Source organism: Anas platyrhynchos, chromosome 1, assembly GCF_047663525.1.
Source record: "Anas platyrhynchos isolate ZD024472 breed Pekin duck chromosome 1, IASCAAS_PekinDuck_T2T, whole genome shotgun sequence".
Taxonomy (NCBI): domain Eukaryota; kingdom Metazoa; phylum Chordata; class Aves; order Anseriformes; family Anatidae; genus Anas; species Anas platyrhynchos.
In genome coordinates this window covers 182,406,477-182,420,634 of record NC_092587.1, presented here as the reverse complement: position 1 = coordinate 182,420,634, position 14,158 = coordinate 182,406,477, and the positions used below count along the sequence as shown (strand labels likewise).

Genomic DNA, 14,158 nt, shown 5'->3' with positions numbered 1-14,158 from the left:
AATTTGTATCTTAAAAGCTTATTTGCCTTCTCTGATATGCTTGGATTTGCTGAAGAGAAAAAAAGTCGTATCACTCTCCTTTGCAAGATACAGAACCAGCAATTCCATGTTACATTCAATCTATTGCGTCTTTGCAAATAATCTTCTTTCTCATTCTTACCAGTTGTCAAAATCTCACTGTACTGTGGACCCCAGCTTCAATAGCTGTTGGCATCCTGTTTTTGTTGTTTTTGTTGTTATTTTTTTTTTTGTTTCTTTGTTTTGTTCTTGTTTGCTTGCTTTAATAAATGTATAGGTGCTGTTATTCATACAAGACACTTCTTGTCCTGTTAGCAGATGCTAACAGCATTACCGGTACCTAATGGGATGCCAAGGTTAAAAAAGTCATTGCCTCGGAATGGCAATGGTGGTAGTAGTAGTAGTAACAGATGTAATTATAATGTCAGTTCTTCTTGAGAGTAATTCTGGACAAGTAAGACTTCTTTATCACCACCTCTTTCTTTTCTCCAAGCACTTAAAATTAAAAGTGTATGAATAACTCTCATCGCTAGCTTTAAAACCTGTTAGGAATGTAAAAATACAAGGTATCTTCTCAGTTTCTGAGTCCAATCTATTCCTACAACAGGAAAACACATACTAGGATATATCAGAAACACCTCTAGAAGCAAGTTTCTCATAAACAGATCAAGTTCCACCTGAAAATTAATTGCAGTTTCTTGACTCCAATGCTCCTATTGGAGAAAAAAAAAAAAAAAAAAAAAAAAAAAAAGCTCTAAAATCTGTTTGATCTGTTAGTCAGTAACCATCTTCAAAATGCCAGTCTAAATTCATCATGGCTAACTTCTACCCATCTTTTTTTTCCCAGCTCTGTTATATAACGTAAGGAGAGATTTTCCCAATCTGACATTTATTTGTGGCTTGACAGAACATGTAGCCACGTTGGTGGTGCAGGCAATTCATTTTGTAGGTGCTGGGTACCCTAGCAGGTGAATGCAGGAAAAAAAAAAAAAAAAACAACAAAAAAACAAGGCAAGCCCTCCCCAACACTCCCTCCCCAAACATTATCAGAAATAACCTGGCTTTGCAGTTCATGACTCTTTTCCAAGTCAGTCACTAGGAAGGATTATGTAGACATCAGCATTACAGGTGGGTCACTCTGTGGCTCTTTATTTTGTGACTGTTTTGGTCCTTTCCCTGGCCACAGCCACAGAAAATTGCAGGTAATACAAAGCGCAGCCTCAGTATGGCAACTCAGTTTTTATTGAAGGTGTTTGGCATGGGCTATCCAAGTATATATGCAGACAAGTAAAAAATGCATAGACATCACTTTTGAAAGCTGTCATTTTCCAAAAGGAACCATTAAGGTAGAAGCATGCTGTGGAATTGGTATTAAAAAAAAATTAATTTACAGTCATTTTTTGAACACCTAATTTCCCCACCAGCCTGTATGTAACACAACTTCAAACAGCTACACACGGTCTCATTTAGTGAATATACGAGGAAGAGGTCTGCATTATGTTTGCTAAAAGAACTAGGATTTCAATTCCATCTGCCGCTGGGTGTGCTTGATTTGTATATTAATTATGTCTGTTTGTAGCTGTAAATTTGCTCCAGATTAGTAGCTGATTGGCTCCGCACATGGATTCATTATACTGAGTGGCTCCTTGCACTTTTATAGTTGCATGATTCCATACTTTTGCTTTTGAAAATGCTTTTAATACCTCTCTTATTCAGTGTGAGCTTTCAACCCTGTCTTATTCAGACATTATTTTTTTTCCTTTAAGAGAAAACATGCTCCTTTGATTCTTTTCTTTCTGGACACTTTTGGCTGGTGGCATGTCAGCTTTGTCCATGGTGCTACTCTAAAGCACAAGATGAAACTGCTTCCTCTCCCAAGGCTATGGGGAAATTCAGCTTATTCACATTTAGCTTTTGCTACGTGGAATGACTTACACTAATGGGTTTAGGAATTACATGAGCACTCGGCGGGGTATATATACAACCCCATTACTGCACAGGCTTTAAATGCTCGTCACGTTGAAATAAAACCGTCCCACATGTGGAACATTTTTGCTCTTGATAACTGAGTTTTCTCCCTGGTTTTCAAAATGCCCCAAAGTTCTGAGCTGTCAGCTTTGTAGTTAAGGCCTGCAAGATATGCTTGAAAACATAACACATTTGGAATCGGCTGCATAAATTGGCCTTTGTTTAAGGTGCTCCGATTTGTGTCTGTGTACGTGAATGTTTGTGTACAGTTAGAAAATAAATGTTGAAGGGGTCAAGATGATTTTCCCTGTATTTTAGGAAAGGAATCACTCTGAGTTGAAAAATTGTATGCCAAGTTTCTGCCTGAAGCCAATTTTTACGATCAAATTAAAAACCTTTGAGAATAAGAGGTTATAATGGAAATACTAACACAGCCTTACCCATGGCAGCACTAGCAGGCACTGCAATAATATTAGGAAAACTCTCCCTGCCCACAATCTAGACTAAATAAAAAAGATGCCATTTTCTAACATATACCCCAGGCTAGCAAATATAACAATGATTTAATGCGCTTGCCCTGTGGTAATATAGTAGTGCTGCAAACCTCTGAGCCAATTTTTCTTTTTTCTTTTTCTTTTCTTTTCTTTTTTTTTTTTTTTATTATTATTATTCTTTTTAAACATATATGCCCCATAGGGAAAGGATTGCAATTTAGCTCTTATTTGTGGATATATCACTTTCATTTCAACAATTCTTGAAAGCCTTCCTGCTGTCACACACTACTGTATGCAAGCACCCAACTGAATAAAGACCCACCAGGCTTTTTCAGGAGTTTATTCACAGGTTTGGCTTTGCTTATTGTAGTATGCACCACATTTAAATTAGATGAGGGCTACTGTAAAGCAATAACATTGTCAATGACTGGAATCTCACTTTCCCCTCTAACAGTCTGAAGCAAATTAATGTATTGGTTGTTCATTAACAAGTAAACAGTTTCTGCTACAATGTCAAGGAAAAAGAAAGTGTTCATTAATATGAACGATCTTCATCTACAAAGATGATTTACACAATGCATGTCATGAGATAGATAGCTTTCCCCTAACTAGTACACTACCAAACTGAAAAGCTGATTCTTAGGACTTTCTTGAAATTACAATATTGTTTGTTTACCAATAAGAAAGACAGTCTCAGTCACCTATGCCACCATTGTAAGCTCTAGAGTAAGTACTTAAAAAAAGAGAGATTTCTGGAATCACTTGTGGAATTAATAAAATTGAGAACTACAGACTTACACTGCATCAATGATACATATTATTCCTGTGATAAGTTAAGCTAAAAATAAGATTAATTTGGTTATAGAAATTCCTTAAACAACAACACTTAAATTATTTCAAACTTGAAATTTTTCAAGAATTTTCTGAAAAAATCAGCAAACACTGGCTAAAAAAGCAAAGCAGTTTGGATACACCAATGTAATCAGCATGCCTTGTGCTTTTCTGTTAACCCTCTGAGTATAACCATGGTATTCTGGATTTTTTTTGTACATTAATGCTATGAAAATTTTAACTGAGAAATTAATTTCTATGTCATGAACTATTAAATCATGTTCAAAATATATTCGGGCTAGCCACCTCATCTAGTGAGCAATTCTTCCATCCTAGAACTTTAATTATCCGCTAGAGAAGCTAGTCTCTATAAGGGAACCATAAGGGAAGCTGAGATGATTGCCTTAGATTAGATGCTTAACTCTTGGATGGATGCATCTAGATGAGAGGAAGCCCATTTCAGGACCATTTCACTGTGCTATCACCTATGACGTATCACTACATTTTAACATTAAAGTTTGCTTACTGTGTGCAAACTCACTGGAATATTGCACTTAGGGTGGAGTCCACGTTATCCCCACTCACATTTAATTGAGAGGAATGAAGCTGGAAGTGATCCTGTTCTATTCTCCTGTTAGTACTTAGATCAGACCGACAGGCATTTCAAGACCAAATATTAGATGACCTGAGTCACCCTGTGGACGTGCTTCTCTCCATCTCCTTCATGATGGATGGTGCCTACCATGACTGCCATCCATCTCAGTTAACTACATAAGCTTGGTGGGAGGAAGCTGGTCTTTTATACATAATATGCATTCAAACCAAAACAAAACAAAAACAATGAAACAAAAAATACCAAAACTCATCACATTTAGCACCAATACGATGCAAAGAAGATTCAAAAGTGAAATGAAGGAAGCAGTCAGGAGAACTGGTATGTGTTACAATAAAATGACCAAGGTGTGCTATATTGTCTCTCAGTTTATCACATTAGAAATATTCTGATTCTTTGATTATTATCTTTTTTTTTTTTTTCTTTTTTCTTTTCCCAATAGTGTTTCAACTATTTTTAGGCCATGTATTCTGCCTTCACTTACCCCAGAAATTTAGAGGTTACACAAGAAGAGGGGCAGATGCTAGCAAACAAGCCTGAACCATTACTATATCCACAAAACCATACGTATATATAGATATATATGGTTACATTTAAAATATATACAAATATATTTAAAACCAGCATGAAAACCTCTTTTAAAACAGTTTAAATATTCAGACACTTTTCCTTGAAGCCTAAAAAGAGGCTATCAGCAGTCTGAAACTCAATCTCTCACAGACCTTAAAATAACTTAAAATAAATATTTCTATAGTTATGTTCATAAAACATGAACCAAAGATCAGAAACACAGAAGACGCTGGGGATGAGTAGGGATTTCAGGATCTAGGATTATTTCTACATACATTTTAAGTAGTGCAAGATGGTGTAAGATGAAGGAGCCAAACATCTTATTTTAATGACAACCCTGTATTCCAAAGCAAAGCAAAGGCGATACAAAAATCCCAGATGGGTTTTTGAATAATATTTCTCCTGTGTAAGGTGAAATGTGTTTTTATATTATTTTTTTCTCCCGATCTCCCTCTCTAATTAAGAAGAATGACCATTAGCCTTTGCTTTAAGCCTGCCAAATTTTCCCAGCAGTCAAGGAGCATGTGGTATTAATGGACAGCTTTTTGTTACCAAATGTGTGTCTAGCATTTACATGGTTGAGCTGCATCTATTCTAAAGGGATAGCTGTAATACGATGTGGGAAGGACCATTCTGGAAAAACACGTGCCAGATCCTGACCTACTAAAAAGTGATGTAGATAAGTAAATGGCAAGTGAGAATTTACCTTAGCAGAGAGTTTGGTCCCATGATAAAATGATCCCTGTCCTATCCAAATGTTATCAAACTATGGCCATTAACATCACAATGGCAGTGGCTGTGCCCTATCAACCAAGGGACTTCTCTCTGAAGGGACTCTAGAGTTGGATGGGCATGATCAAGGATAATGCATAAATGCAGCCCTTTCCCAAACCCAAAAGTCTGAAGACTTAGGTATGGCAGTTCCTTTATTCCTTCACCTCTTGCACCTGTGGAGTTCTCCAACAAGACACCTATTTGCTTCACTTAGGTTAAAATGTTGTTATTCGGGTTATAACTAGAATAACTGAGCCCATGTGCCGGCACTGGGCTTCTGCCTGTGGGTGTGTATTCAGAGATCAGTCTCCTAATGACTTAGGGTGCAATTCGACCTAGTAAACTCAATCATGTGAAGTTTAGTGTCTGATGTAAGCTTCTATCAGTGCTTCCTTCTATACTCAAAGGAGCGGGAGCAATAGGTGAATCAAAGCATGAGTCCTTCCTAAAATGTGTGCCCATGACAGATGGGATGAATCAAACCTGGAAATGCTTATCTCCCTGTATTGCCAAGAAGTCTGGAGATCTAATTAACACTAAATATCTCACTTCTAGTTTAACATTGGGTGAAGTTAATTGCATTCTGTATGAAATACTTGTATCACTTGTGTGAAGATTCACAAGATGAAATTCTTGTATCCAAAATCTTCAAAGCTTTTAATATACAAATTTTCATGATGTAGGCAATGAAAGATGCATTTTAAAGGGTGGAGAAACAAAACAATTTCAATGTTTTTTAAAGTACAATTCATTTGATACTTGCAACTAGAAATGCAAAAGAGCATTACACCAGATCCAACAAGCTGCAAGTTCAGTACCACAACTGCTCATAGTGATAGGTCCGTGTACAAACACAACTCAGAACAGAAACTGCGCTCTAGGCAACTTGCCCTGTTCCTCCAAACTTTATTTATACTTCCCAGCAAGATCAGCAAAGTCTGCATATCTTTTTGGGCAGCATATTGATATTTCTATTTTTAAGATATGAAAGAGAAAGGGACAAGGAAAGAGGAAAAAAGGGGGGAAGGAGGTAGGAAGAAAGAGGAAACCACATTTTTATGACTCTAAAAACACCATGACAAAATTTTAACTTTAGAGAGGAAAACATGAAATATCGTCAATTTCATGTGAGCAATAAGATAAAGTATAAATTTAATGTTTTTTTTTATTATTATTTATTTTATTTTATTTTATTTTAGAATAGGATTTTGGAAGCTGCATTTTTCATTCCAGTGGAATTTTGAGTGAATTTATAATCATTTTTCTTTCAAACTATCACATTTGAAGCAAAAGTCTATGAAGCTTACTATTTCTGTGGAAGCCAATTTTATGATTATAGTTAAATGCTATAATGCTATATTAAGGTTTTAACAAATGGAAAATATGTATATTTTGTGTAAATGCCCATTTTATGAAATATTACAAATATAACTGGTGAGTCTTTTAGTTTATCCACTCTCAGACAAAACTTTCACTAATGCAGGTTAGGCTTTACATATATATTAAATGACTTGGTCTTCCCCAATTTAGAAATAATCTAGCTATTTTAAGGGTAATTCTCAATTTTAATCTTTAACTCTTGCCACATCAATAACTGTGGCTATCTATGGAATAATCAGATAATGCTGAGAGGATGTCTGTACATTTTTGAATGTGAGGCAAAAGATCCAGGAACTTCTCAGCCAGATCATTACATACCATTACATGACAGAACATATCCTCAAGCCATTTCCCAAGACACTGCATTGTCATTAGTAGTAAACAATATGGAAGCAACCTTTTGTGGCCATCATCATGTCATCTTCTGTAAACTTTGAGGCTGCCCTGAACTGAATTTCCCATTTATTCTGCACAGTATCTTCCAACAACAGTCAATTTTCTATGGACGTATAATGCAGGTTTAGAATGAGCTGCAGTGGAAGATATGTTGATTTCACTTTATTTTTATTTTTAAAGCCTGTAAGCAAGAGTGTGTTAGATATTGTTTTGGCCAGAAACTAGCAAGGAACTTTAGGGTACCATAAAAGATACGTGCGTATAAAAGCAAAAAAGCCAGAATAAAGCCCTAATGTGGGCTGTCAAGATTTAAGTTGATCATTTACTCAGAGGGTTAACATGTGCTAAAATTACATACTGCAGTTCCTAGCTTCACTGATGAAAACATTCACTGCTTCTATCTTGAAATAAAAAAGCAAAATAGCCTTAACCCTTTGAGGATCATGTTAGCAGCAAGTTGCAATCTAAACAGAGAACAAGTATTTCAATCAATTAGGAAATTATTCTTACAAAGATTCTGTAAGCACCCTTTTGTGTTCCAACATCCCAGCAGGTAGTGCTGGATAGATCGGATGTAATCACCTCACACAGGTCTGAAGGATTTTCAGGGTCTCAAAGGGTTAAAGCCAAGACTTTTGAGTAAAAGTGTTTTATTAAAAGGGTGAATTAGGTGAGCGAACAGTCTCGGATGAACTTGGTGAATAGTCTTCCGATTCGGAGTTGAGTTCAGGTGGAGCTTGCTGTGCCTTGTATCGTCCCCTCACATCCTGGTTGCGTCTTCGTCGGAAAACCTGCCTCTCCTTATCAAGAGCGGTGGTCTGGCAGGGGCATAAAATAAGAATAAATGAAATTAGGCTGTGTGTGAAATGCAAAGCTAATGAAAACCATGAGTTTGTATGTGGCCTGGAAATACCAGGGATAATAAATGTTCAGACCAAATTAAACCTGTTCTGATTCAGTCAGGTCTGAAAGGTTTAGCCCACAACATAGCTAAATGCTTTAAAAAGTGCATTTCCCAAACCTTAAGAGGTAAGTGTGACATCATCAAGTAGATACAGTACCATATATATGGATGCCATATGTTCTACTTCTGGATGCTATTAATTTCATACTTTAATAGATTCAGGTTTCAAGCCAAATACCAACTGACCTTCCCCCCACCCTTCTCAAAGTATAAATCTGTTTCTACAGGCAAGGCAGAGATATATGTTTGTCTTTGATTTGACCTAATGAAGGTTGATACACACTCACCCATGTTCAAATCAGTGCAATTGGCTAACAAAGATGGATTGTGATGAAGTTGTCAGACAAGAGAGGAAAAACAAACACTGAGGGGAGCTAGCCCAGCTCTTCGACACCTCCTCATGCCACTCAATGGATGTTCTTAGGGAGAACACTGAAGAGCTCTGATGGAGAGACCCATTTAAGCCTGACCATCCTGTCTCTTCCTGTTAACCAAGGTCTATCAAATTAAATAGTCTGCTAATTTTAATCTAGAGTCCAGATATGGATGGCAAATCCAAAAGCGGGGAAGGAGAATGTTTACTTGATGGGCTTTAATTTTTTGGATCATTTTCTGCTACTGTTGAAAATGCAATTCTTAATAAGATGGCTGTAACTTCTAGCCACAACCTTTCTTCTGCTTTGTCTGAGACATTTACAAGGTGAAACTGCAACCCAGGTAAGGGCAGTCCAAGTCTGACTTCAAACATGAGACTGGATTTCACTATTTTCCTGATTACAGGGCATTAGACTGCAGTCCCTGAAAGCACTGTAAAATTACAAATTCAACGGGATGGCCTTGATTCAGCAAGAGCACTTTGACGCATAGTTAACTGCTTTCTGTAGCAGTGTTGATTTCTTAAAATATGACCCATGATTTGTTTACAAAAAAGCAAAAAGGAAAAAGGCAGGTGACTAGTAAGATGACCCACAAAATGGAAACAAATATCTGGTCATGGCACTGCAGGCAAAGGTAACTTTGAGAACTGAATAGGTTTAACTGTTAAGTCTTGTATTTTTTTCCCTAGTATGAAAATCTCCATCTAAAAAAATGCAGCCAAAAGGTTACTCTGCTTCAAAGGATTTATTGTTTTCTCTTGAGATATACATGACTGATTTCTCTAGAAAATGTACCAGTTATAGTGTGAGCCTCATAGGAGAGCAGAGATGCATTTATAGCCAACATATTTTTGAGAACAAAATGAAAACTAAATCCATCATACCAGTGCAGAATAGCATTATAGCAATCCATGCTCTAAAATAATGCAATCAGCATTCAATAATGATGTAATAGAGACAGAAAGTTGGACAAGAGTACAGAGCTACTATAGCAAATGGATTTAGTTAGGCTAAGTTGCTGAACTATTATTTCTGCGTCCAGAACCTACAGAGCACTACTTTAAGTGGGTAAAATAATTAACTTTGATAAGTTCATCCCTGTATTTTAAATAATTGCTACAAAATCCAACACTTATCATCTGCTGAGAGTTTCTTTGTTTACTGTTAATCTTTCGGTTAAGAGTTCTCATTAGTATTTTCAATGCCTTCAATGTTTCTTAGCCTTGAACCAATTCAGTTTTTGATTATTTTTTAATGTGAAACAGAAGAATACCTAGATCTTTTACACACAGTGAATATACTGCATACAGTATGTAATTCTGTGTGAAAATTGAAAAGAATGGCATATATTACCATTCTATAAAATACAGATTTCCATTTAAAAGATTTTTTTATGCTTACAGGAAATAAGCATTTATTTAAAGTTTAAACCACATCACATCATCCTGTGGTAATAGATACTCTCCTCTGAGAAGGTTAAACATTTCTGGCCGAATAAATAAAAATGCTTGTATTAAATTCAAAATTTATTTTTAAAGCCTGGTACATGAGAATGGTAAACGTATATGCAAAAAAAAAAAAAAAAAAAGTATTTAAAATTAAGTTACACAGAAGTGAATACTCTTGAATAAAAGATTCTTTTTAAAGTTTAGCCTAGAGTTTTGTTGTTTTTTTTTAAGGACAAAATTGTGAAACTGCAAAACTAGTTAGACAATTAAATATCATGACATCATTTTAGAGATGCCTTTAAAAATAAAATCCCAGATACTGCATTTCTACTATTGTTAAGGAAGCTTTGGGGGCTATTTGTTTAAATATATGTAAAGGCACTTCTTGCCTCAACAACCAAAAATGTTAGAGAAGCAAAAAACCCTGATGGTTCTACCTAATCAGGCACTTTATGCTACAGTTTGTAGGACCAAGTATTTTTGGCTTCTTAATCCTTCAAAAACTTCCTGAGATATTTTTGAGACTTTTTTTCTTTACATTTTTACCTAAAGTCTCCCTTGAATTTGGTCTGATTGACTTTTATCTATAAAGCCATGGCAGACTTGGTGGCAGCATATGCTTACTCTCTTGTGCTGAGACAGAGCCTTTCTCACCCAACAAGGTTAACAAAAATGTGTGAGTCAAAGAAGGGAATACTGATCTAATGAAATCAAAAATACATGGATTGTATTCTAACATCTGTGTTTTAACATGTCAGAACTGCAAAATGGGTCAGTTCTGGACACAAACAGAGCACTCAATTCCTGCTGGACTTGCAAGAATGGGTTTATTTCACCCAATGTTACAGTGGTATTTTGCATTTCCAGTGTCCATCATACTGCCATTCAGTATAGCCATTCTGCATTCTGCACAGATGTTACTTTTCCTCTAATGAGGTCAGTTACTTTTTACCTCCAAACAATTTCAAAATATGCTAGATTAATGCTTTGCAATGCAGAGGAGGGGGCAATATACTTCAGAGTATTGATTGCATGTGTTTTGTAAGTCATCTTACCTACTGTACCCTCTTGTGCATGTGAGATATTACAAAATCAGCATTCTCATTATTATTGCTATTTTGGTAACAAGTCCTTTTATATGCATCGCCTTGGCTTAATAGATTTATTATTTCATCATTCAGCTGGGTGGTTGACCAGTGCATGAACTGGTCCATTATGGATTTTCAGGGCATTTCTACTTTAAGCTACTCCTTCAATAAATAATAAGAGGATCTGAAGTGCACTTATGCTTCAGAGGGCTGCAAAGCCCAGATTTTCATTATCACATTTTGACATTTTTTTCTCAGCTTGAGGTGAGAGAGTGAGAACTTTGAGCACTGTATGATAATAATGGCAACTAAAATGTAAGTATGGTGTTCTTATTTAAGCTATGTGGCTGTCCTCTTACAATCCATATGAGGAAATGTAGAGCTTCTTATCCAGTAGCAGATAAGTGGATTGCCTTTAATAGTTTGGTGCTGATGGGTCTGAAGCACTTCATTAAGCACTAATGTATTTTGCATCAACATTTAGTAATCCTGACACCCGGTACCAAATAGTTAACAAGCCTTTTTTTTTTTTTTTTTTGGAAATACATTTCATTTGAAGTAATATAGCATGATTTTAAAATTATTGTTTCTGCCATCTATATAGTAATATGTCATCTATATAGTAAGTTTCTAGGATTTTACCATAGGGAACATCATTTTCCTGATCTCTAATTCATGATGTTGCAGGACTCCTGCTCCATACAAATTCTTTTACTCTTGGAAGATGTGGAAGTCTGTGTTTATGAACAGACATTCAAAAACTACAGCTGCTTTGATATACATGTGGGATTTGCAGAAGGAAGCACCTTATTTTAGCTGTGGGGAGATATTTTCTGTCAGGTCAGTAATTATTGGATTGAAGTAACAGCATTTTATGAAGCAAGCAGTGCCTGTTTTTCTTTTCACTTGTCTTAATTTACTGCTGGCTACCAAATACAGATATATATTCATTTCATTAATAAAAGAACATTATTGTTGCATTTTGCCTCTTAGCCCATCCATTATTCATACCAGCTAGGAGACTGAACTGGGGATGCAGCTGTTCATGCATTAATCTAAGAACCCTTCCCTTCACTTGTTTTCGTTCTGCAGGAACATATTTGCAATTTGTCTGTAATTTTTGCGATGCTTTGTTAGTGTGTGGAATTAAATAGACATATGCATTGAAACATTGGTCTTTATCTTCCCATGCATTCTTTTATATACACACATGTGCACAGATGTATTTAAATGCTCACTCCAACATAATTTTATCCTATTTCCTTAAGCTTCTGGCTGGTGACCTTGATACATTGAGATATGTAATGGCAGATTTCCGGTCCGTAAAAATGACCATTAAGCAATAGCAGCAGCTTTACAATGCACGGGCATGAGGGCACGCCAGGCACCCTTTCAGTCTGTCCTTTTTATATTGTTTTCCATTGGCTTCTCAGGTTATATATATATGTGTGTATATATATATATATACATATAAGTATGATTGATTCATGATTCCAGACACTTCTTGGAGAGTGCTACAAAGTTTGCAATGCACCTCAGTCCAGGAGTGAAAGACACATTTATTTTTAGCCCCTCAAGCACAAGCCATAACTAAGTCAAGTTACATGGTGATTTGGAGACGTGCAAATGACCACATCGAGGGGACAAATCCATCGAGTGGATTTGAACCTAGACCTCCAAATGCAAAAGGCCAGTGCTTTAGTGCACCATGTAACTTCGGGCATGGAATTTTGCTAACACAAAAGTAAAAAAGAAAGAAAATCAAATCAATTTGATGTATGCTTCATACAGTATTGGTGAGTGAATACAAAGATAAGTATTCCACACGTATAACTGCTGAATTCATATTGCCATATTTAAGCCTGTGTTTACTCTTTGACATCCCCCCTTTTTGGAGACACAATTCCTCAGCTGGTTTCAATTACACGTGGAAGAGACTTAGTGCCAAGTTGTTTGCATGGGTGAATTTTATTTATAGTTTGTAAATCAGTTGTGGTTTTCTTAGTCAAAGAGCAGGAGAAGAGATTTTAAATGAGTTTAGATGTTTGTCTGTTTTCACCAGTATTAAGTTTACAGAGGGTTTTACTGCATTTAAAATGGCACTTTACAGATAGCAAGCCTAATTCCCAACCACTCTGCCCACTGTCAAGACATTTGCCTTTACCTTTTGACTTGAAAGTGTACTGTATCCACTTGGGACAGGTGTAAGTAACTTGACAGATGCAAAGTACTGGGAATTAGGTACCAAACACAAACTGGAATGAAGGATTTTCAAATGAGCTATTCAGCTACTTTTTAAAACTGGGACAGAGAGAACTGTACTTTAAAAATCCAGTATTTTATGAATTCGTTATCAACAGGATTGATGATTTCATTACACACATGTGTAACTGGTGTTCTTGCTATTGTCATTATTTAGCTAATTAATGACTTTCCCATAATGACTTAATGACTTTTCCTGGGTTTTATTTTACTCCTTTAGTTTTACATGTCTGTAGATAAATCAAAAATAATATACATTAACTTTTTATACTTATCTTAGATATACTTATATTTTATACAAATATTTTATATTAGATACACCCACTCTGGTGTTCTCTTCATATTCTGAAGCCGCCCAAATAGGCAGAAAATGGCCATGTTGGCAGTAGCAAATTAAAAACGTGTTAAGATTCAGACATAAACCAGAACCAGTAAGGAAATTTAGGCAGTGTCAAAGAAAACGTTGGCAAGTTATTCAAAATATTGTCTTCAAAATGTGCTGCCACTGGCAAGAGTTGGTAATGTAGCTGAAGAAGGCTAAGTTCTGTCCATTGCAACACTTGGGGCAAAAGGGAAGTAAGGCTTGAAATACTTTCACTCTTAATATTCTGGTTTAGTTAGAAAAAGGCCAAAAAACTTGAGCCACAAAAATGTTAAAAGCCTCCATTAAGAAGATTATAAAGAAAAGTTCCTCATAAGAAAGTAAATCTAGACATTTCTAAAGGACAATGGGGGGCCATCCTATCCATTTGGATTTTTTGTGGTCACTTTGTGTGGTCATTTTTTGTGCTAAGTTCCAGCAGAAGGAAAATTGTAGATTAATATATTGCTTTTGACCCTTTTGGAAATTAACCTATTAGCAAACAGGCTGACTTTGGCGGAAAAAACAATCCCAAACATAATACTTCTCAGAGATGAGAAATGGGTGATCTCTGCTGTCTTTAACTTGAGTTGGCATTGGTAATTTAGGGTGAA

The 14,158-nt window shown here is 36.0% G+C and overlaps 1 protein-coding gene across 6 annotated transcripts in view; it reads right to left on the bottom strand.

Moving 5' to 3' along the window:
- Positions 1 to 1,242: 1,242 nt before the first annotated feature.
- DCLK1 (doublecortin like kinase 1) overlaps positions 1,243 to 14,158 on the bottom strand; it is a 240,859-nt gene continuing 227,943 nt past the window's right edge. For all 6 annotated transcript variants that reach the window (XM_072032599.1, XM_027470372.3, XM_027470351.3 and 3 more), the window contains one exon: positions 1,243 to 7,862. In XM_072032599.1, the coding sequence (XP_071888700.1) occupies positions 7,698 to 7,862 (165 nt within the window). In that variant the 3' untranslated portion in view covers positions 1,243 to 7,697. The remainder of the gene's footprint in view (positions 7,863 to 14,158) is intronic.